Here is a 25,002-nt window from a genome sequence, read left to right on the forward strand (position 1 = left end):
ATAAATGGGTATGATATGATCGCTATTACAGAGACGTGGTTGCAAGGTGACCAAGGCTGGGAACTAAATAATCAACGGTATTTGACATTTCGGATGGATAGGAAAAAAGGAAAAGGAGGTGGGGTCACCTCCTGTTAATAAAGGATAAAATCAGTACAGTAGTGAGAAATGATCATGGCTCAAGATGTTGAATCAGTTTGGGTGATGATAAGAAATAGCAATGGGAAGAAGTCACTAGTGGGAGTAGTTTATAGACTCCTGAACAGTAGCCACACTGTCGGATAGAATATAAGTCAAGAAATAATGGGGGCTTGTAGGAAAGATATTGCCATAATCGTGCGTGATTTTAATCTTCATAGAGATTGGACAAATCAAATTGGCAAAGGTAGCCTGGAGGATGAGCTCATAAGAGTGTATTAGGGACAGTTTCTTAGAACAGTACGTTGTGAAACCAACCCAGGAGCAGGCTATTTTAGACCTGGTAATGTGTAATGAAACAGGATTAATAAATGACCTCATAGTAAAGAATCCTCTGGACAAGAGTGATCATAACATGATAGAATTTCACATTCAGTTTGAGGGTAAGAAGTTTAGGTCTGAAACTAGTGTCTTGAACTTAAATAAAGTCATTTACAAGGGTATGAAGACAGAGTTGGCTAACGTAGACTGGGAAATAAGTTAAATAAAAGGTAAGACAGTAGATAAGCAGTGGCAGACATCTAAGGAGATATTTCATAACTCTCAACAAAGAGATATTCCATTGGGAAAGAAAGACTATGAAAAGGATGCAACATCTGTGGCTAATGAAGAAAGTTAAGGATGGTATCAGATTGAAAGAAAAAGCAAACAATGCTGCAAAGATTAGTGGTAGACCAGAAGTTTTGGAACATTTTAGAAACCAGCAGAAGATGATTTAAAGAGAGAAATTAGAGTATGAGAGTAAACTAGCAAGAAATATATAATCAGACAGTAAGAGCTTCTACAAATATATAAAAAGGAAGATAATAGCTAAGGTAAGTGTTTGTCCCTTAGAGGATGAGACTGGGGAATTAATAATGGGATACAAGGAAATGGCAGAGACTTTGAACAAGTATTTTGCATCTGTTAAAAGCATCCCAAGGATAGCAGAAAATCAAGAGGCAAAAGCGAGGGAGGAAATTAAAACAATCACTACCACTAGGGAAAGGGTACTGGGAAAACTATTAGAGCTAAAGGCTGACGAGGCCTCTGTACCTGATGGCCTCCATCCTAGGGTCATAAAAGAAGTGGCTGCAGAGATAGTGGATGCATTGGTTGCAATCTTCCAAAATTCCCTAGATTCTGGAAAGGTCCCAGCAGATTGAAAAAGTGCAGATGTAACATCTACAACTACATGTGCATAAGGTGCCAAATGCAAAAACTTGAGTGCCGAACCTTGGAACTCAAGGAGCAACTGGTGTCACTGAGTGCATTCGTGAGGATGAGAGATAGGTAGATAGCACGTTTCAGGAGGTGATCACCCCAAAGCTTAAGAGAGCGCAGGCAGAGAGGGACTGGGTGGCTGAGAGACAGACAAGAAGGACAAGGCAGATAGTGCAGTCGTCCCTGGAGGGCATCCCACTTTCTAACCGTATTCAGTTCTGAGTAGTAATGGGAGAGAGGGTTCCTCTGGAGAGTGCAGCGAGAGTCATGACCAGAGCACCATGGGTGGCTCAGCTGTGCAGGAGGGAGGAGAAAAGAAAGGAGAGCAATAGTGGTAGGGGATTCTATAGTTAGGGGAACAGGCAGGTGTTTCTGTGGTCGCAGATGTGATTCCAGGATGGTATGTTGCCTCCCTGGTGCAAGGGTCATGGATATCACCGAGCGACTACAGAGCATTCTGGAGGGCGAGGGTGCACAGCCAGAGGTTGTGGTCCACGTTGGTACAAACGATATAGGAAGAAAGAGGGATGAGGTCCTGCAGGCTGAGTTTAGGGAGTTAGGAAAGAGATTAGCAAGCAGGACCTCAAAGGTAGTAATGTTGTCACTGAGACCGCCCTCAATACAGCCCAGTCTCTGCCAGTCATGGATGAGCTGGACGTACAGCCAACAAAATCGGAACTCAGTGACGCCATTGATTCTCTAGCAGGCAGAAAAGCCCCTGGGAAGGACGGCATTACCCCTGAAATAATCAAGAGTGCCAAGCCTGCTATACTTTCAGCACTCCATGAACTGCTTTGCCTGTGCTGGGACGAGGGAGCAGTACCACAGGACATGCGCGATGCCAATATCATCACCCTCTATAAGAACAAGGTGGCCGTGGTGACTGCAACAACTACCGTGGAATCTCCCTGCTCAGCATAGTGGTGAAAGTCTTCGCTAGAGTCGTTTTAAACAGACTCCAGAAGCTGGCTGAGCGCGTCTACCCTGAGGCACAGTGTGGCTTTCGAGCAGAGAGATCCACCATTGACATGCTGTTCTCCCTTCGCCAGCTACAGGAGAAATGCCGCGAACAACAGATGCCCCTCTACGTTGCTTTCATAGATCTCACCAAAGCCTTTGACCTCATCACCAGACGTGGTCTCTTCAGACTACTAGAAAAGACCGGATGTCCACCAAAGCTACTAAGTATCATCACCTCATTCCATGACAATATGAAAGGCACAATTCAGCATAGCGGTGCCTCATCAGACCCCTTTCCTATCCTGAGTGGTGTGAAACAGGGCTGTGTTCTCGCACCTACACTGTTTGGGATCTTCTTCTCCCTACTGCTCTCACATGTGTTCAAGTCTTCTGTAGAAAGAATTTTCCTCCACACAAGATCAGGGGGCAGGTTGTTCAACCTTGCCCGTCTAAGAGCGAAGACCAAATTACGGAAAGTCCTCATCAGGGAACTCCTCTTTGCTGACGATGCTGCTTTAATATCTCACACTGAAGAGTGCCTGCAGAGACTCATCGACAGGATTGCGGCTGCCTGCAATGAATTTGGCCTAACCATCAGCCTCAAGAAAACGAACATCATGGGACAGGATGTCAGAAATGCTCCATCCATCAATATCAGCGACCACACTCTGGAAGTGGTTCAAGAGTTCACCTACCTAGGCTCAACTATCACCAGTAACCTGTCTCTCAATGCAGAAATCAACAAGCGCATGGGAAAGGCTTCCACTGCTATGTCCAGACTGGCCAAGAGAGTGTGGGAAAATGGCGCACTGACACAGAACACAAAAGTCCGAGTGTACCAAGCCTGTCTTCTCAGTACCTTGCTGTACGTCAGCGAGGCCTGGACAACGTATGTCAGCCAAGAGCGACGTCTCAACGCATTTCATCTTCGCGGCCTCCGGAGAATCCTTGGCATCAGGTGGCAGGACCGTATCTCCAACACAGAAGTCCTCAAGGCGGCCAACATCCCCAGCATATACACCCTACTGAGTCAGTGGCGCTTGAGATGGCTTGGCCATGTGAGCCGCATGGAAGATGGCAGAATAACCAAGGACACATTGTACAGCGAGTTCATCACTGGTATCAGACCCACCGGCCATCCATGTCTCCGCTTTAAAGACGTTTGCAAACACGACATGAAGTCCTGTGACATTGATCACAAGTCGTGGGAGTCAGTTGCCAGCGTTCGCCAGAGCTGGCGGGCAACTATAAAGGCAGGGCTAAAGTGTGGCGAGTCGAAGAGACTTAGCAGTTGGCAGGAAAAAAGACAGAAGCGCAAGGGGAGAGCCAACTGTGTAACAGCCCCGACAACCAATTTTATCTGCAGCACCTGTGGAAGAGTCTGTCACTCTACTATTGGTCTTTATAGCCACTCCAGACGCTGCTTCACAAACCACTGACCACCTCCAGGCGCTTACCCATTGACTCTCGAGACAAGGAGGCCAAAGAAGAAGAAGAAGAACTCCCAAGGCCATGTGCTAGTGAGTATAGAAATAGGAGAATACACCAGATGAATACGTGGCTGGAGAGATGGTGCAGGAGGGAAGGCTTCAGATTTCTGGGGCATTGGGACCGGTTCTGGGGAAGGTGGGACCTGTACAAGCCAGACAGTCTACACCTGAATAGGACTGGGTCGAATTTCCTTGCAGGAACGTTTGCTAGTGCTGTTGGGGATGGTTTAAACTAGCTTGGCAGGGAGATGGGAACCTGAGGGCAGTCTTAGATAGGACAGATTCAGGGCAGGGATCATGAGGCAGAAAATTAGCGAGTGACTCTGAAAGACAGAAGAAGCAAAGGTTAAAAAGTGTGCAGCACAGGAATCTGGCAGTGTTAAAAGGTATTTATTTAAATGGAAGGAGTATAGTAAATAAAGCCAATGAGCTGAGGGCACAGATAGACACATGACAGCATGGCTTAAAGTGGAGTAAAAATGGCAGCTCAACATCCCTGGATATCGAGTTTTCAGGCGGGATAGAGAGGGGGATAAAAAAGGAGGGGGTGTAACATTATTAGTTAAGGAATCGATAACAGCTTTGAGGAGGGATGATATGCTAAATGAATCATCAAACAAGGCCATATGGGTTGAGCTGAGAAATAAAAAAGGGGCAGCCACATCACTTGGAGTGTACTATAGACCCCCAAATAGTGAGAGGGAGATAGAAGAACAAATATGTAGGCAAATTTCAGAGTGTAAAAACTATAGGGCAATAATAGTTGGGGATTTCAACTACCCCAATATCAACTGGGATACAAACAGTGTGAAGAGCGCAGAGGGCACAAAATTCTTGAACTGCGCTTAGGAGAACTTTTTTAGCCAGCACGTAACAAGCCCAACAAGAGAGGGTGCAATTCTAGATTTAGTCTGAGGAAATGAAGCTGGGCAAGTGGATGAAGTAGCAGTGGGTGACCATTTTGGAGATAGTGACCATAATATAGTTAGATTTACCATTATTATGGAAAAGGACAAAGCTAGACCAAAGTAGATGTTCTAAATTGGGGGAAGGCAAATTTTACGAAACTAGGAGGTGGTCTGGTGAAAGTGGACTGGATACATCATCTTGAAGGAAAATCAGTGGCAAAGCAGTGGGAGGCATTCAAAAGCGAGATTCTTCAGGCACAGTGTAGACATGTCCCCACAAAGATAAAGGGTGGTACTGCCAAATCTAGAGCCCCCCAATCAAGTGGGCTGCTTTGTCCTGGATGGTGCTAAGCTTCTTCAGTGTTGTTGGAGCTGCACCCATCCAGGCAAGTGGAGAGTATTCCATCACACTCCTGACTTGTGCCTTGTAGATGGTGGACAGGCTTTGGGGAGTCAGGAGGTGAGTTACTTGCTGCAGGATTCCTAGCCTCTGACCTGCTGTTGTAGCCATGGTATTTATATGGCTACTCCAGTGTATGGCTATTCTAAAGTATTAAGTTTTTTGTGACTGTCATAAGCTTTCTTTTTATGCTTTATTTTATTTTATTTAGAGATACAGCACTGAAACAGGCCCTTCGGCCCACCGAGTCTGTGCCGACCAACAACCACCCATTTATACTAACCCTACAGTAATCCCATATTCCCTACCACCTACCTACACTAGGGGCAATTTACAATGGCCAATTTACCTATCAACCTGCAAGTCTTTGGTTGTGGGAGGAAACCAGAGCACCCGGCGAAAACCCACGCAGTCACAGGGAGAACTTGCAAACTCCACACAGGCAGTACCCAGAATTGAACCTGGGTCGCTGGAGCTGTGAGGCTGCGGTGCTAACCACTGCGCCACTGTGCCGCCCATAATTGGACACAATACTGCAGTTGAGGCCAAACCAGAGTGTTATAAAGGTTCAACATAACTTCCTTGCTTTTGTACTCTATGTCTCTATTTATAAAACCTAGGATCCTGCATAACCTTTAACCACTTTCTCAACCTGCCCTGCCACATACAATGATTTGTGCACATATACCCTCAGATCTCTCTGTTCCTGCACCCCCTTTAGAATTTTACCCTTTACTTTGCATTGTCCCTCCTCGTTCTTCATACCAAAATGTATCACTTCACACTTCTCTGCATTAAGTTTCATCTGTCATCTGTCTGCCCATTCCACCAGCCTGTGTCCTCTTGAAGTAATCACTATCCTCCTCACAGTTCACAGTACTTCCAAGTTTTGTGCCATCTGCAAATTTTGAAATTGTGCCCTGCACACCCAAGTCTGAGTCATTATCAAGAAAAGCAATGGTCCGAATACCAAATTCCAGGGAACAGCACTATCTATATTCCTCCAGTCTGAAAACAACCATTCATCACTACTATCTGTTTCCTGTTAGTCATCCAACTTTGTATCCATGTTGTCACTGTTCCTTTTATAGAATCATAGAAAGCTTACAGCACAGAAAGAGGCCACTTGGGCTATCGTGTCTGTGCCGGCTGAAAAACAAGTCATCCAGCCTAATCCCACCTTCCAGCATTTGGTCCGTAGCCCTGCAGGTTGCAGCACTTGAGGTGCATATCCAGACTCCTTTTAAATGAGTTGAGGGTCTCTGCCTCAACCATTCTTTCAGCCAGTGAGTTCCAGACCCCCACCACCTCTGGGTGAAAAAATGTTTCCTCATCTCCCCTCTAGTTTTTCTACCAATCACTTTATATCTATGTACCCAACTGATCTCTCTCGAAATCCAGGCCCCTCAAAATGTTGTATATTTCAATCAAATCTCCCCTTAGTCTTCTCTGTTCCAAGGAGAACAACCCCAGCCTATCCAATCTTTCCTCATAGCTGTATTTTTCCAGTCCTGGCGACATTCTCGTAAATTCACTCTGCACCATCTCTAGTGCAATTACATCCTTTCTGTTTATACCAGCCATGTGATTGACTCTTAAATGCCCTCTCAAATGACCTAGCAAGCCATTCAGTTGTATCTAACTGCTACAAAGTCAATAAGGAATGAAACTGGATGGACCAGCCAACATCGACCTAGGTACTGGAAACGACAAAGGCAAACCCAGCCCTGTCGACCCTGCAAAGTTCTCCTTACTAACATCTGGGGGCTTGTGCCAAAGTTGGGAGAGCTGTCCCACAGACTAGTCAAGCAACAGCCTGACATAGTCATGCTCACGGAATCATACCTAACAGACAATGTCCCAGACACCGCCATCGCCATCTCTGGGTACATCCTGTCCCACCTACAGGATAGGCCCAGCAGAAGTGGCAGCACAGTGGTATACAGTCGGGAGAGAGTTGTCCTGGGAGTCCTCAACATCGACTCCGGACCCCATGAGGTCTCATGGCATTGGGTCAAATATGGACAAGGTAACCTCCTACTGATTACCACCGACTGCCTTCCCTCAGCTGATGACTCAGTACTCCTCCAGGTTGAACAGCACTTGGAGGAAGCAATGAGGGTGGCAAGGGTGCAGAATGTACTCTGGGTGGGGGACTTCAATGTCTATCACCAAGAGTGGCTCGGTAGCACCACTACTGACCGAGCTGACCAAGTCCTAAAGGACATAGCTGCTCGACTGGGTCTGCAGCAGGTGGTGAGGGAACCAACAAGAGGGAAAAACATACTTGACCTCTTCCTCACCAATCTACCTGTCGCAGATGCATCTGTCCGTGACAGTAGGAGTGACCACCGTACAGTCCTTGGGGAGACGAACTCCCGCCTTCACATTGAGGATACCCTCCATCATGTTGTGTGGCATTATCACCGTGCTAAATGGGATAGATTTCGAACAGATCTAGCAATGCAAAACTGGGCATTCATGAGGCGCTGTGGGCCATCAGCAGCAGCAGAATTGTACTCAACCACAATCTGTAACCTCATGGCCCGGCATATCCCCCACTCTACCTTACCATCAAGCCGGGAGATCAACCCTGGTTCAATGAAGAGTGCAGGAGGGCATGCCAGGAGCAGCACCAGGCAGACCTCAAAATGAGGTGTTAACCTGTTGAAGCTACAACCCAGGACAACTTGCACACCAAACGGCGTAAGCAGCATGCAATAGACAGAGCTAAGCGATCCCATAACCAACGGATCAGATCTAAGCTCTGCAATCCTGCACATCCAGCCGTGAATGGTGGTGGACAATTAAACAACTAAGTGGAGGAGGTGGCTCCACAAATATCCCCATCCTCAATGATGGGGGAGCCCAGCACATCAGTGCGAAAGATAAGGCTGAAGCATTTGCAACAATCTTTATCCAGAAGTGCTGAGTTGATGATCCATCTCAGCCTCCTCCTGAGGTCCGCAGCATCACAGATGCCAGACTTCAGCCAATTCGATTCACTCCACGTGATATCAAGAAACGACTGAAGGCACTGGATACTGCAAAGGCTATGGGTCCTGACAATATTCCAGCAATAGTACTGAAGTAAAAACAAGAAATGCTGGAACCACTCAGCAGGTTTGGCAGCATCAGTGGAAAGAGAAACAGAGTTAACGTTTCGGGTCAGTGACCCATCTTCGGAACTAGTAAATATTAGAAATGTCAAAGGTTATAAGCAAGTGAGCCGGGGGTGGGGCAAGAGATAACAAAGAAGGCGTAGATTGGACAAGGCCACATAGCTGACCAAGAAGCCATGGAGCAAAGACAAACAATATGTTAATGGTGTGTTGAAAGACAAAGCATTAGTACAGATAGGGTGTTAACGAACTGAAGATTGAACAGCAGCAAGTACAAACATGAAAAAAAAAACAGTGGGTAAGCAAACTGAACAAACTACAATGAAATGAAATAAACCAAAGAAAAAAATTGTAAAAAATGTAAAAAAAGAAAAAAGAAAAAATAACTAAAAATAAAAGTAAAAAGGAGGGCCCATCATGCTCTGAAATGATTGAACTCAATGTTCAGTCCGGCAGGCTGTAGTGTGCCTAATCGGAAAATGACATGCTGTTCCTCGAGCTTGCGTTGATGTTCACTGTAACGCTGCAGCAAGCCCAGGATAGAGATGTGAGCATGAGAGCAGGGGGGAGTGTTGAAATGGCAAGCAACCGGAAGCTCAGGGTCCTGCTTGCGGACTGAGCGGAGGTGTTCCGCAAAGCGGTCACCCGGTCTGCGCTTGGTCTCCCCAATATAGAGGAGACCACATTGTGAGCAGCGAATACAGTATACTACATTGAAAGAAGTACAAGTAAATCGCTGCTTCACCTGAAAGGAGTGTTTGGGGCCTGGGATAGTGAGGAGAGAGGAGGTAAATGGGCAGGTATTACACCTCCTGCGATTGCAGGGGAAGGTGCCATGGGACGGGGACGAGGTGGTGGGGGTAATGGAGGAGTGGACCAGGGTGTCGCGGAGGGAATGATCTCTTCGGATTGCTGACAGGGGAAGGGAGGGGAAGATGCGTTTGGTCGTGGCATCACGCTGGAGGTGACGGAAATGGCAGAGGATGATCCTTTGGATATGGAGGCTGATGGGGTGGAAAGTGAGGACAAGGGGAACCCTGTCACGGTTCTGGGAGGGAGGGGAAGGGGTGAGGGTAGAGGTGCGAGAAATTAGCCGGACACGGTTGAGGGCCCTGTCAACCACAGTGGGGGGAAATCCTCGGTTGAAGAAAAAGGAGGTCATATCAGAAGCACCGTCATGGAAGGTAGCATCATCAGAGCAGATGCGTCGGAGACGGAGAAACTGGGAGAATGGAATGGAGTAAAAGCAAAATACTGCGGATGCTGGAAATCTGAAACAAAAACAAGAAATGCTGGATTCACTCAGCAGGTCTGGCAGCATCTGTGGAAAGAGAAGCAGAGTTAACGTTTCGGGTCAGTGACCCTTCTTCGGAACTGACAAATATTAGAAAAGTCACAGATTATAAACAAGTGAGGTGGGGGTTGGGCAAGAGATAACAAAGGAGAAGGTGTAGATTGGACCAGGCCACATAGCTGACCAAAAGGTCACGGAGCAAAGTCAAACAATATGTTAATGGTGTATACTAATGCTTTGTCTTTCTTCACACCTAATCTGTACTAATGCTTTGTCTTTCTTCACACCTAATCTGTACTCATGCTTTGTCTTTCTTCACACCTAATCTGTACTAATGCTTTGTCTTTTTCACACCTAATCTTTACTGATGCTTTGTCTTTCAACACACCATTAACATATTGTTTGCCTTTGCTCCATGACCTTTTGGTCAGCTGTGTGGCCTGGTCCAATCTGCACCTTCTCCTTTGTTATCTCTTGCCCAACCCCCACCTCACTTGTTTATAATCTGTGACTTTTCTAATATTTGTCAGTTCCGAAGAAGGGTCACTGACCCGAAACGTTAACTCTGCTTCTCTTTTCACAGATGCTGCCAGACCTGCTGAGTGAATCCAGCATTTCTTGTTTTTGTTTCAGAATGGAATGGAGTCCTTACAGGAGGTAGGGTGTGAAGAAGTGTAGTCGAGGTAGCTGTGAGAGTCGGTGGGCTTATAATGGATATTAGTAGACAACCTATCCCCAGAGATGGAGACAGAGAAGTCGAGGAAGGGAAGGGAAGTGTCAGAGATGGACCATGTAAAGGTGAGAGAAGGGTGGAAATTGGAAGCAAAGTTGATAAAGTTTTCCAGTTCAGGGCGGGAGCAGGAAACGGCACCGATACAGTCATCAATGTACCGGAAAAAGAGTTGGGGGAGGGGGCCTGAGGAGGACTGGAACAAGAAATGTTTGTCATATCCCACAAAAAGACAGGCATAACTAGGACCCATGTGGGTACCCATAGCAACACCTTTTACTTGAAGGAAGTGAGCGGAGTTGAAGGAGAAATTGTTCAATGTGAGAACAAGTTCAGCCAGGCGGAGGAGGGTGGTGGTGGATGGGGACTGGGTGGGCCTCTGTTCCAGGAAGAAGTGGAGAGCCCTTAAACCATCCTGGTGGGGGATGGAGGTGTAGAGCGATTGGACGTCCATAGTGAAGAGGAGGCGGTTGGGACCAGGAAACTGGAAATTGTCAAAATGACTTAGGGCATCCGAAGAGTCACAGATGTAGGTGGGAAGAGACTGGACCAGCGGAGAAAAGATAGAGTCAAGATAGGAAGAAACAAGTTCAGTGGGGCAGGAGCAGGCTGACACAATGGGTCTGCTGGGACAGTCCCGTTTGTGGATTTTGGGAAGGAGGTAGAAGCGGGCTGTCCGGGGTTGTGGGACTATGAGGTTGGAAGCTGTAGAGGGAAGATCTCCAGAGGAGATGAGGTCAGTGACAGTCCTTTGGACTGATGTTCGGTGGTGGGGTCATGGTCCAGAGGGAGGTAGGAAGAAGTATCCGTGAGTTGGCGTTGAGCTTCTGCAAGGTAGCGGTCGGTACGCCATACAACAACAGCACCACCCTTGTCTGCAGGTTTGATGACCATGTCGGGGTTAGACCTGAGAGAACGGAGTGCCTCAAGTTCAGAGGGGGACAGGTTAGAGTGAGTGAGGGGGGCAGAGAAATTGAGATGACCAATGTCTCGCCGACAGTTTTCATTGAAGAGATCATGAGTGGGTAAGAGGCCAGGGGGAGGGGTCCAGCTAGAGGGAGAATGCTGGAGGCGGGTGAATGGGTGTGCTGTTCGAGGGGAGGACTCCTGGTGAAAGAAGTGAGCCCGGAGACGGAGGCGACAGAAGAAGAGCTCAACGTCATGCCGAGCGCGAAATTCATTGAGGTGGGGGCGTAACGGGATAAAACTGAGACCTTTGCTGAGTACAGAACGCTCAGCATCAGAGAGGGGGAATTCAGAGGGTATGGTGAACACACGGCAAGGGGTCAGATCAGAAGGGGTGGGGTCAGAGGGAAGTGAAGCGGAAGGAGGATCTGCAGGAGCATTCGTCCCCATCGGCTGCTGGAGCTTGCGTTCCTTGACATCTGAAAGGAAGAAAAAAAGTTTTTTGTTAATGCGTCGGATGAGATGAAAGATGAAATGAAACTGCGGAGTAGAACAGCTTTGAGATAAGGTGAGGCAGTGCTGCTGGAGAGAGAGGTTCAGTGTGTGCATGTGGCGGCGCATAGCACTGAGTGTGGATCTCAGCATGCGGCTAGAATAACGGTCCGAGGAACGTTGTATTTCTCGGAGATACCTGTAGTCCTGGGTGAATTCAAAACATGATGGGTGAAAATGCAGTTGGAATCCAATAGTACTGAAGACCTGTGCTCCAGAACTTGCCGCGCCCCTAGCCAAGCTGTTCCAGTATAGCTACAACACTGGCATCTACCCGGCAATGTGGAAAATTTCCCAGATATGTCCTGTACACAAAAAGCAGGACAAGTCCAATCCAGCCAATTACCGCCCCATCAGCCTACTCTCAATCATCAGTAAAGTGACGGAAGGTGCCATCACTGACATTCAGTTTGGGTTCCGCCAGGGCCACTCAGCTCCTGACCTCATTACAGCCTTGGTTCAAACATGGACAAAAGAGCTGAACTCGAGGGGAGGTGAGAGTGACTGCCCTTGACATCAAGGCAGCATTTGACCGAGTATGGCATCAAGCAGCCCTAGCAAAACTGGGATCAATGGGAATCGGGGAAAACTCTCCACTGCTTGGAGTCGTACCGAGCACAAAGGACGAAGGTTGTGGTTGTTGGAGGTCAATCATCTCAGTTCTCGGACATCACTGCAGGAGTTCCTCAGGGTAGTGTCCTGGGCCCAACCATCTTCAGCTGCTTCATCAATGACCTTCCTTCAATCATAAGGTCAGAAGTGGGGATGTTCACTGATGATTGCACAATGTTCAGCACCATTCGCGACTCCTCAGATATTGAAAGAGTCCGTGCAGAAATGCAGCAAGACTTGGACAATATCCAGGCTTGGGCTCATAAGTGCCAAGAAACATTTGTGCCAGGCAATGACCATCTCCAACAAGAGAGAATCTAACCATCTCCCCTTGACATTCAATGGCATTACAATCACTGAAACCCCCATTATCAACATCCGAGGGGTTACAATCGACCAGAAACAGATCTGGAGTAGCCACATAAATACTGTGGCTACAAGAGCAGGTCAGAGGCTAGGAATCCTGTGGGAGTAACTCACCTCCTACCTCCCCAAAGCCTGTCCACCATCTACAAGGCACAAGTCAGGAGTGTGATGGAATACTCTCCACTTACTTGGATGGGTGCAGCTCAAACAACACTCAAGAAGCTCAACACCATCCAGGACAAAGCAGCCCGCTTGACTGGCACCCCATCCACAAAATTTCACTCCCTCCACCACCGACGCACAGTGGCAGCAGTGTGTACCATCTACAAGATGCACTGCAGCAATGCACCAAGGCTCCTTAGACAGCACCTTCCAAACCCGCGACCTCTACCAACTAGAAGGACAAGGGCAGCAAATACATGGGAACACCACCACCTGCAAGTTCCCCTCCAAGTCACACACCATCCTGACTTGGAACTATATCGCCGTTCCTTCACTGTCACAGGGTCAAAATCCTGGAACTCCCTTCCTAACAGCACTGTGGGTGTACCTACCCCACATGGACTGCAGCGGTTCAAGAAGGCAGCTCACCACCACCTTCTCAAGGGCAATTAGGGGTGGGCAATGAATGCTGGCCTGGCCAGTGATGCCCACATCCCTGGAATGAATGAAAGAAAAATGGGCCTCAACTTTGTCGAAAATCCTATTTTGAGGCACTTTATCAAATTCCTTTTGGAAGTCCATATACAGCACATCAACAGCAATACCATCATCAATCCTCCTTGTTACTTCATCAAAAAACTCAATCAAATTTGTTAAACACGATTTGCCTTTAACATATCAATTTCCTTCATTAATCCACACTTGTCCAAATGACTGCTAATTTTGTCCCAGATTATTGTGTCTCAAAGCTCTCCCACCACCAATGTTAAACTGACTGGCCTGTACTTGCTGGGTTTATTCTTAACTCCCTTTTTTGAACAAGGGTGCAACATCAGGGAAGTGGTACTGAGCAAACTGATGGAGCTGCGAGCTGACATGTCACTGGGTCCTGATGGGCTTCATCCTAGGGTCTTAAAAGAAGTGGCTAATGAGATAGTAGATGTGTCAGTGTTAATTTTTCAAAATTTTCTAGATTCAGGAAAGGTTCCATCAGACTGGAAAGTAGCAAGAGGCAGAAAACAGGTAACTATAGGTCAGTTGGCTTGCTGTCTGTCATGGGAAAGGTGTTCGAATCAATCATTAAGGAGGCTACAGCAGGGCACTTAGAAAAACTCAAGGTAATCAGGAATTGTCAGCACAGATTTGTGAAAGGGAAATCATATTTAACCAATTTATTGGAGTTCTTTGAAGGAGTCCTTGATTTTTATGTCGTCATTGTCGACAGGAATAGTGCCGGAAGACTGGAGGATAGCAAATGTTGTCCCCTTGTTCAAGAAGGGGAGTAGAGACAGCCCTGGTAATTATAGACCTGTGAGCCTTACTTCGGTTGTGGGTAAAATGTTGGAAAAGGTTATAAGAGATAGGATTTATAATCATCTTGAAAAGAATAAGTTCATTAGAGATAGTCAGCACGGTTTTGTGAAGGGTAGGTCGTGCCTCACAAACCTTATTGAGTTTTTTGACAAGGTGACCAAACAGGTGGATGAGGGTAAAGCTGGGGATGTGGTCTATATGGATTTCAGCAAGACGTTTGATAAGGTTCCCCACGGTCGGCTATTGCAGAAAATACAGAAGTATGGGATTGAAGGTGAATTAGTGCTTTGGATCAGAAATTGGCTAGCTGAAAGAAGACAGAGGGTGGTGGTTGATGGTAAATGTTCATCCTGGAGTATAGTTTCTAGTGGTGTACCGCAAGGATCTGTTTTGGGGCCACTGCTGTTTGTCATTTTTATAAATGACCTGGATGAGGGTGTAGAAGGGTGGGTTAGTAAATTTGCGGATGACACGAAGGTCGGTGGAGTTGTGGATAGTGCCGAAGGATGTTGTAGGTTACAGAGGGACATAGATAGGCTGCAGAGCTGGGCTGAGAGATGGCAAATGGAGTTTAATGCGGAAAAGTGTGAGGTGATTCACTTCGGAAGGAGTAACAGGATTGCAGAATACTGGGCTAATGGGAAGATTCTTGGTAGTGTAGATGAGCAGAGAGATCTTGGTGTCCAGGTACATAAATCCCTGAAAGTTGCCACCCAGGTTAATAGAGCTGTTAAGAAGGCATATGGTGTGTTAGCTTTTATTAGTAGGGGGATCGAGTTTAGGAGCCACGAGGTCATGCTGCAGCTGTACAGAACTCTTGTGCGGCCGCACCTGGAGTATTGCATGCAGTTCTGGTCACCGCATTACAGGAAGGATGTGGAAGCTTTGGAAAAGGTGCAGAGGAGATTTACTAGGATGTTGCCTGGTATGGAGGGAAGGTCTTACGAGGAAAGGCTGAGGGACTTGAGGTCGTTTTCGTTAGAGAGAAGGAGGAGAAGAGGTGACTTAATAGAGACATATAAGATAATCAGAGGGTTGGACAGGGTGGATAGTGAGAGCTTTTTTTTTTAGAACATTACAGCGCAGTACAGGCCCTTCGGCCCTCGATGTTGCGCCGACCTGTGAAACCATCTGACCTACACTATTCCATTTTCATCCATGTGTCTATCCAATGTCCACTTAAATGCCCTTAAAGTTGGTGAATCTACTACTGCTGCAGGCAGGGCGTTCCACGCCCTTACTACTCTCTGAGTAAAGAAACTACCTCTCACATCTGTCCTATATCTATCACCCCTCAACTTGAAGCTATGTCCCCTCGTGTTTGCCATCACCATCCAAGGAAAAAGACGCTCATTATCCACCCTATCTAACCCTCTGATTATCTTATATGTCTCTATTAAGTCACCTCTCCTCCTCCTTCTCTCCAACGAAAACAACCTCAAGTCCCTCAGCCTTTCCTCGTAAGACCTTCCCTCCATACCAGGCAACATCCTAGTAAATCTCCTCTGCACCCTTTCCATAGCTTCCACATCCTTCCTATAATGCGGTGACCAGAACTGCACGCAATACTCCAGGTGCGGTCTCACCAGAGTTTTGTACAGCTGCAGCATGACCTCGTGGCTCCGACACTCGACCCCCCTACTAATAAAAGCTAACACACCATATGCCTTCTTAACAGCCCTATTAACCTGGTTAGCAACCTTCAGGGATTTATGCACCTGGACACCAAGATCTCTCTGTTCATCTACACTACCAAGAATCTTCCCATTAGCCCAGTACTCTGCATTCCTGTTACTCCTTCCAAAGTGAATCACCTCACACTTTTCCGCATTAAACTCCATTTGCCATCTCTCAGCCCAGCTCTGCAGCCTATCTATGTCTCTCTGTACCCTACAACATCCTTCGGCGCTATCCACAACTCCACCGACCTTAGTGTCATCTGCAAATTTACTAACCCACCCTTCTACACACTCTTCCAGGTCATTTATAAAAATGACAAACAGCAGTGGCCCCAAAACAGATCCTTGCGGTACACCACTAGTAACTAAACTCCAGGATGAACATTTACCATCAACCACCACCCTCTGTCTTCTTTCAGCTAGCCAATTTCTGATCCAAAGCTCTAAATCACCTTCAACCCCATACTTCCGTATTTTCTGCAATAGCCTACCGTGGGGAACCTTATCAAACGCCTTACTGAAATCCATATACACCACATCCACTGCTTTACCCTCATCCACCTGTTTGGTCACCTTCTCGAAAAACTCAATAAGGTTTGTGAGGCACGACCTACCCTTCACAAAACCGTGCTGACTATCTCTAATGAACTTATTCTTTTCAAGATGATTATAAATCCTGTCTCTTATAACCTTTTCCAACATTTTACCCACAACCGAAGTAAGGCTCACAGGTCTATAATTACCAGGGCTGTCTCTACTCCCCTTCTTGAACAAGGGGACAACATTTGCAATCCTCCAGTCTTCCGGCACTATTCCTGTCGACAATGACGACATAAAGATCAAGGACAAAGGCTCTGCAATCTCCTCCCTAGCTTCCCAGAGAATCCTAGGATAAATCCCATCTGGCCCAGGGGACTTATCTATTTTCACTCTTTCCAAAATTGCTAACACCTCCTCCTTGTGAACCTCAATCCCATCTAGCCTTGTAGCCTGAATCTCAGTATTCTCAACAACATTTTCTTTCTCTACTGTAAATACTGACGCAAAATATTCATTTAACACTTCCCCTATCTCCTCTGATTCCACACACAACTTCCCACTACTATCCTTGATTGGCCCTAATCTAACTCTAGTCATTCTTTTATTCCTGATATACCGATAGAAAGCCTTAGGGTTTTCCCTGATCCGATCCACCAATGACTTCTCGTGTCCTCTCCTTGCTCTTCTTAGCTCTCCCTTTAGATCCTTCCTGGCTAGCTTGTAACTCTCAAGCACCCTAACTGAGCCTTCACGTCTCATCCTAACATAAGCCGCCTTCTTCCTCTTGACAAGCGCTTCAACTTCTTTAGTAAACCACGGCTCCCTCGCACGACAACTTCCTCCCTGCCTCACAGGTACATACTTATCAAGGACACGCAGTAGCTGCTCCTTGAATAAGCTCCACATTTCGATTGTTCCCATCCCCTGCAGTTTCCTTCCCCATCCTACGCATCCTAAATCTTGCCTAATCGCATCATAATTTCCTTTCCCCCAGTTATAATTCTTGCCCTGCGGTATATACCTGTCCCTGCCCATCGCTAAGGTAAACCTAACCGAATTGTGATCACTATCACCAAAGTGCTCACCTACATCTAAATCTAACACCTGGCCGGGTTCATTTCCCAATTTTCCTCGGATGGTGATGGCAAACACGAGGGGACATAGCTTTAAGTTGAGGGGTGATAGATATAGGACAGATGTCAGAGGTAGTTTCTTTACACAGAGAGTAGTAGGGGCGTGGAACGCCCTGCCTGCAACAGTAGTAGACTCGCCAACTTTAAGGGCATTTAAGTGGTCATCGGATAGACATATGGATGAAAATGGGATTGTGTAGGTCAGATGGTTTCACAGGTCGGCGCAACATCGAGGGCTGAAGGGCCTGTACTGCGCTGTAATGTTCTATGAGTAACATGCACTGTGGATAAAGGGGAGCCTGTTGACCTACTGTACTTGGATTTCCAGAAGGTATTTGACAAGGTGCCACATAAAAGGTTATTGTGCAAAGTAGTAGCTCATAGTGTAGGGGGTAACATATTAGCATGGGTAGAAGGTTGGCTGGCTGGCAGAAAACAGAGAGTATGTATAAATGGGTCCTTTTCTGATTGGCAGGATGTGACGAGTGGAGTCCCGCAGGAGTCTGTGCTGGGGCCTCAACTTTTTACAATTTATATCAATGACTTAGATGAGGGGAGTGATGGCATAGTAGCTAAATTTGCAGATAACACAAAGATAGGTAGGAAAGTATGTTGTGAAGAGGACAGAAAAAGGTTGCAGACCAATATAGATAGGTTGAGTGAGTAGGCAAAAATCTGACAAATGGAGTATAATGTGGGAAAATGTGAAGTTGTTCACTTTGGCAGGAAGAATAAAAAAGCAGAGTATTACTTAAACGGAGAATGACTGCAAAATTCCGAGGTGCAGAGAGATTTAGGTGTTCTAGTGCATGAGTCAAAGTTAGTATACAGGTACAGCAAGTCAAAAAGAAAGGTCACTGACCTGAAACATTAACTCTGCTTCTTTCTCCACAGATGCTGCCTGGCCTGCTGAGTATTTCCAGCATTTCTTGTTTTTATTTTTATGAATGGAAAGATATCCTTTATTACGAGAGGAATAGAGAATAAAAGTAAGGATGTTATGCTTCAGTTATACAGGACATTGGTGAGACCATATCTTGAATACTGTGTGCAGTTTTGGTCTCCTTATTTCAGGAAGGATAGATTGATACCTGGAATGAGCGGGTTGTTTTATGAGGAAAGGTTGGACAGATTGGGCTTGTTTTCACTGGAGTTTAGAAGAGTGAGGGGAGACTTGACTGAAGTTTATAAGCTCCTGAACAGTCTTGACCAGGTGCATGTGGCGAGGATGTTTCCTCTTGTGGGTGAGTCCAGAACTAGGGGACACTGTTTTAAAATTAGGGGTCACCCTGTTAGGACAGAGATGAGAAATCTTTTCTCAGAGGGTTGTGAGACTTTGGAACTCTCTGCCTCAGAAGGAGGTGGAGGCGGGGTCATTGAATATTTTTATGGCGGGGGTAGATAGATTCTTGTTAGGCAAGGGAATCAAAGGTTATTGGGGTAGATGGGGATGTGGAATTCGAGACACAAACAGATCAGCCATGATCTTATTGAATGGCGGCGCAGGCTCGATGGGCCGAATGGCCTCCTTCTGCTCCTAAATCGTATGTTCGTATGGTCGTATTTACAATTCTCCAATCCTCTGGCAACACCCCCAAGTCTAAGGAGGATTGGAAAATTATGGCCAGTGCCTCTGCAATTTCCACCTTTACTTCCCTCAGAATCCTTGGATGCATCTCATCCGGTCCTGTTGACATATCAACTATAAGTTCAGCCAGCCTTTCTAATACCTCTTTATCAATTTTTAGCACATCCAGTATCTCAACTACCTCCTCTTTTCCTGTGAACTTGACAGCATTCTCTTCCTTGCTACAGATGCAAAATACTCATTTAATACTTCAGCCATACCCTCTGACTCCATGTATAGATTCCCTTTTTGGTCCTTCGTTGGCCGCACTCCTCTTCTTACTACCCTTTTACTATTTATAAGCCTATCAGAAGACTTTTGGATTCCTTTTGTATTAGTTTCCAGTTTTTTCTCAAACTCTGTGTGTGTGGGGTTGGCTGTGTGTGAGTGTGACTGTGTTTGAGGCTGTGTGTGTGATATTTACCCTGCTTACTGGTCTCCTTTCTTATTAATACAATGGTTGAGACAATGTTTGCAAGTAGAGTTCTTTTACTCCTAATGCCTGTTGTGCTTTCACCAGGAAAGTTTGGACGCCCACCTCGAGCTGTGACACAGGGCACAGAAGGGGAAAACGCATCATGTCACAAGTCAAGCACTTTGCGTTTGATAAGAGGAGGCGGCAATACGGACTGGGGGTGGTTGGGAAATGGTTGAACCGCAGATATCGGGCACTGAGCCACCGTATCCAAATCAAACTACAGGATGTCAGGAGTCACAGGTGGAGGGGGTTCATCAATCTGTTTCTGTCTGTCTGTCTGTCTGTCTCTCTCCCTTTCGCTTTCTGGTTCTGGCTCTGTCTTGCTCACTCTGGCTCGCTTGCTCTGGCTCTCTCACTCTGGCTCTCTCACTCTGGCTCGCTTGCTCTGGCTCTCTCACTCTGGCTCGCTTGCTCTGGCTCTCTCACTCTGGCTCGCTTACTCTGGCTCTCTCACTCTGGCTCTCTCGCTCTGGCTCTCTCACTCTGGCTCTCTCACTCTGGCTCGCTCGCTCTGGCTCTCTCACTCTGGCTCTCTCACTCTGGCTCGCTTGCTCTGGCTCTCTCACTCTGGCTCGCTTACTCTGGCTCTCTCACTCTGGCTCGCTCGCTCTGGCTCTCTCACTCTGGCTCTCTCACTCTGGCTCTCTCGCTCTGGCTCGCTTGCTCTGGCTCTCTCACTTTGGCTCTCTCACTCTGGCTTGCTTACTCTGGCTCAGCCGTGCTCGTTTTGTCTCGCTGGCTCTGGCTCGGGCTCTGTTTGTCAGTTTGCTTGCGTGTGTGTGTGTCTCTCTCTATTTATCTGTTTAATAGCTGTTTATTTTCCAGGCCTTATTTCACCTACTGGATCACATTCGTTCATATTTTGATCAGCTTGCTAACGATTGGTATATATGGAATCGCACCAGTGGGATTTGCGCAACATGTGAAAACACAGCTAGTAAGTGTATTCCCAGTTACACAGAATGTACGGCACAGAAACCGGCCATTCAGACCAACTGTTCTATGACGGTGTTTGTTTCACACAAACCTCCTCCCAACCGTCAGATCCATTTTTACTCCGGAATGTTACTTCAAATTAAGTCAGGAAAGTTGTTCTATAGGGCAGGGATTAAATTTGCGAAAGGAACATTTCAGGCTTGCATCAGCATCCGCTTTGCTCTGAGAGTGACCAATACACGGAGTAATGTGTCAGTCGGGGAGCCGAGTCACACCTGTTTGGGATGGTCAATGTGATGCATAATGCTGTAACAGGAGGATTAGAGAAGAAGGATGGGGAGGTGGTGGCGTAGTGGCGTTGTCATTGAATTAGTAACCCAGAGACTCAGGGTATTGCTCTGGGAACACTGTGGGTGTACCAAACCTCACAAGGTCTGCAGCGGTTCAAGAATAACGAAGAACAAAGAACAGAACAGCATAGGATCAGGCCATTCGGCCCTCCAAGCCTGCACCGATCTTGATGCCTGCATAAACTAAAACCTTCTGCAATTCCGGGGACCGTATCCCTCTATTCCCATCCTATTCATGTATTTGTCAAGATGCCTCTTGAACGTCATTATCGTACCTGCTTCCGCCACCTCCCCCGGCAGCAAGTTCCAGGCACTCACCACCCTCTGTGTAAAGAACTTGCCTCTAAACTTTGCCCCTCTCACCTTAAACCTATGTCCCCTAGTAACTGACTCTTCCACCCTGGGAAAAAGCTTCTGACTATCCACTCTGTCCGTGCCGCTCATAACTTTGTAAACCTCTATCATGTCACCCCTCCACCTCCGTCGTTCCAGTGAAAACAATCCGAGTTTATCCAACCTCTCCTCATAGCTAATACCCTCCAGACCAGGCAACATCCTGGTAAACCTCCTCTGTACCCTCTCCAAAGCCTCCACGTCCTTCTGGTAGTGTGGCGACCAGAATTGCACGCAATATTCTAAGTGTGGCCTAACTAAGGTTCTGTACAGCTGCAACATGACTTGCCAATTTTTATACTCTATGCCCCGACCGATGAAGGCAAGCATGCCGTATGCCTTCTTGACTACCTTATCCACCTGCATTGCCACTTTCAGTGACCTGTGGACCTGTACGCCCAGATCTCTCTGCCTGTCAATACTCCTAAGGGTTCTGCCATTTACTGTATACTTCCCACCTGCATTAGATCTTCCAAAATGCCCTACCTCACATTTGTCCGGATTAATCTCCATCTGCCATTTCTCCTCCCAAGTCTCCAACCGATCTATATCATCACTATCCGCAACTCCTCCAACCTTTGTGTCGTCCGCAAACTTACTAATCAGACCAGCTACATTTTCCTCCAAATCATTTATATATACTACAAACAGCAAAGGTCCCAGCACTGATCCCTGTGGAACACCACTAGTCACATCCCTCCATTCAGAAAAGCACCCTTCCACTGCAACCCTCTGTCTTCTATGACAGAGCCAGTTCTGTATCCATCTTGCCAACTCACCTCTGATTCCGTGTGGCTTCACCTTTTGTACCAGTCTGCCATGAGGGACCTTGTCAAAGGCTTTACTGAAGTCCATATAGATAACATCCACTGCCCTTCCTTCATCAATCATCTTCGTCACTTCCTCAAAAAACTCAATCAAATTAGTGAGACACGACCTCCCCTTCACAAAACCATGCTGTCTCTCGCTAATAAGTTCATTTGTTTCCAAATGGGAGTAAATCCTGTCCCAAAGAATTCTCTCTAATAATTTCCCTACCACTGACGTAAGGCTCACCGGTCTATAATTTCCTAGATTATCCTTGCTACCCTTCTTAAACAAAGGAACAACATTGGCTATTCTCCAGTCCTCTGGGACCTCACCTGTAGCCTATGAGGATGCAAAGATTTCTGTCAAGGCCCCAGCAATTCCTTCCCTTGCCTCCCTTAGTATTCTGGGGTAGATCCCATCAGGCCCTGGGAATTTATCTACCTTAATGCTTTGCAAGACACCCAACACCTCCTCCTTATTGATAATGAGATGACTGAAACTATCTACACTCCCTTCCCTCGGCTCATCATCCGCCAAGTCCTTCTCTTTGGTGAATACTGATGCAAACTACTCATTTAGTACCTCGCCCATTTCTTCTGGCTCCACACATAGATTCCCTTCTCTGTCCTTGAGCGGGCCAACCCTTTCAAAGAACAAAGAAAATTACAACACAGGAACAGGCCCTTCGGCCCTCCAAGCCTGCGCCGATCCAGATCCTCTATCTAAACCTGTCGCCTATTTTCTAAGGGTCTGTATCTCTTTGCTTCCTGCCCATTCATGTATCTGTCTAGATACATCTTAAAAGATGCTATCGTGCCCGCGTCTATCACCTCCGCTGGCAACGCGTTCCAGGCACCCATCACCCTCTGCGTTAAGAACTTACCACGCATATCCCCCCTAAACTTTTCCCCTCTCACTTTGAACTCGTTTCCCCTAGTAATTGAATCCCCCACTCTGGGAAAAAGCTTCTTGCTATCCACCCTGTCTATACCTCTCATGATTTTGTACACCTCAATCAGGTCCCCCCTCAACCTCCGTCTTTCTAATGAAAATAATCCTAATCTACTCAACCTCTCTTCATAGCTCGTGCCCTCCATACCAGGCAACATCCTGGTGAACCTCCTCTGCACCCTCTCCAAAGCATCTACATCCTTTTGGTAATGTGGCGACCAGAACTGCACGCAGTATTCCAAATGTGGCCGAACCAAAGTCTTATACAACTGTAACATGACCTGCCAACTCTTGTACTCAATACCCCGTCCGATGAAGGAAAGCATGCCGTATGCCTTCTTGACCACTCTATTGACCTGCGTTGCCACCTTCAGGGAACAATGGACCTGAACACCCAAATCTCTCTGTACATCAATTTTCCCCAGGACTTTTCCATTTACTGTATAGTTCACTCTTGAATTGGATCTTCCAAAATGCATCACCTCGCATTTGCCCGGATTGAACTCCATCTGCCATTTCTCTGCCCAACTCTCCAATCTATCTATATTCTGCTGTATTCTCTGACAGTCCCCTTCACTATCTGCTACTCCACCAATCTTAGTGTCATCTGCAAACATTCTAATCAGACCACCTATACTTTCCTCCAAATCATTTATGTATATCACAAACAACAGTGGTCCCAGCACGGATCCCTGTGGAACACCACTGGTCACATGTCTCCATTTTGAGAAACTCCCTTCCACTGCTACTCTGTGTCTCCTGTTGCCCAGCCAGTTCTTTATCCATCTAGCTAGTACACCTTGGACCCCATGCGACTTCACTTTCTCCATCAACCTGCCATGGGGAACCTTATCAAACGCCTTACTGAAGTCTATGTATATGACATCTACAGCCCTTCCCTCATCAATCAACTTTGTCACTTCCTCAAAGAATTCTATTAAGTTGGTAAGACATGACCTTCCCTGCACAAAACCATGTTGCCTATCACTGATAAGCCCATTTTCTTCCAAATGGGAATAGATCCTATCCCTCAGTATCTTCTCCAGCAGCTTCCCTACCACTGACGTCAGGCTCACCGGTCTATAATTACCTGGATTATCCCTGCTACCCTTCTTAAACAAGGGGACAACATTAGCAATTCTCCAGTCCTCCGGGACCTTACCCGTGTTTAAGGATGCTGCAAAGATATCTGTTAAGGCCCCAGCTATTTCCTCTCTCGCTTCCCTCAGTAACCTGGGATAGATCCCATCCGGACCTAGGGACTTGTCCACCTTAATGCCTTTTAGAATACCCAACACTTCCTCCCTCCTTATGCCGACTTGACCTAGAGTAATCAAACATCTATCCCTAACCTCAACATCCCTAGTTACCCTCTTAAAAAGCCTTGGGATTATCCTTAATCCTGTTTGCCAATGACTTTTCATGACCCCTTTTAGCCCTCCTGACTCCTTGCTTAAGTTCCTTTCTACTGTCTTTATATTCCTCAAGGGATTCGTCAGCCCTTACGAATGCTTCCTTTTTCTTTTTGACTAGGCTCACAATATCCCGCATTATCCAAAGTTCCCGAAACTTGCCAAACTTATCCTTCTTCCTCACAGGAACATGCTGGTCCTGGATTCTAATCAACTGACATTTGAAAGACTCCCACATGTCAGATGTTGATTTACCCTCAAACAGCCGCCCCCAATCTAAATTCTTCAGTTCCTGTCTAATATTGTTATAATTAGCCTCCCCCCAATTTAGCACCTTCACCCGAGGCCTACTCTTATCCTTATCCACAAGTACCTTAAAACTTATGGAATTATGGTCACTGTTCCCGAAATGCTCCCCTACTGAAACTTCGACCACCTGGCCGGGCTCATTCCCCAATACCAGGTCCAGTACGGCC

General features: G+C 46.7%; 1 protein-coding gene across 7 annotated transcripts in view; it reads left to right on the forward strand.

Moving 5' to 3' along the window:
- LOC137363985 (inactive rhomboid protein 2-like) overlaps positions 1-25,002 on the forward strand; it is a 194,757-nt gene that overhangs the window by 127,974 nt on the left and 41,781 nt on the right. For all 7 annotated transcript variants that reach the window (XM_068027474.1, XM_068027480.1, XM_068027475.1 and 4 more), the window contains 2 exons: positions 19,717-19,914; positions 20,500-20,611. In XM_068027474.1, the coding sequence (XP_067883575.1) occupies positions 19,717-19,914; positions 20,500-20,611 (310 nt within the window). The remainder of the gene's footprint in view (positions 1-19,716; positions 19,915-20,499; positions 20,612-25,002) is intronic.

This window comes from Heterodontus francisci, unplaced genomic scaffold (genome assembly GCF_036365525.1).
Source record: "Heterodontus francisci isolate sHetFra1 unplaced genomic scaffold, sHetFra1.hap1 HAP1_SCAFFOLD_598, whole genome shotgun sequence".
In the NCBI taxonomy this organism is placed as follows: domain Eukaryota; kingdom Metazoa; phylum Chordata; class Chondrichthyes; order Heterodontiformes; family Heterodontidae; genus Heterodontus; species Heterodontus francisci.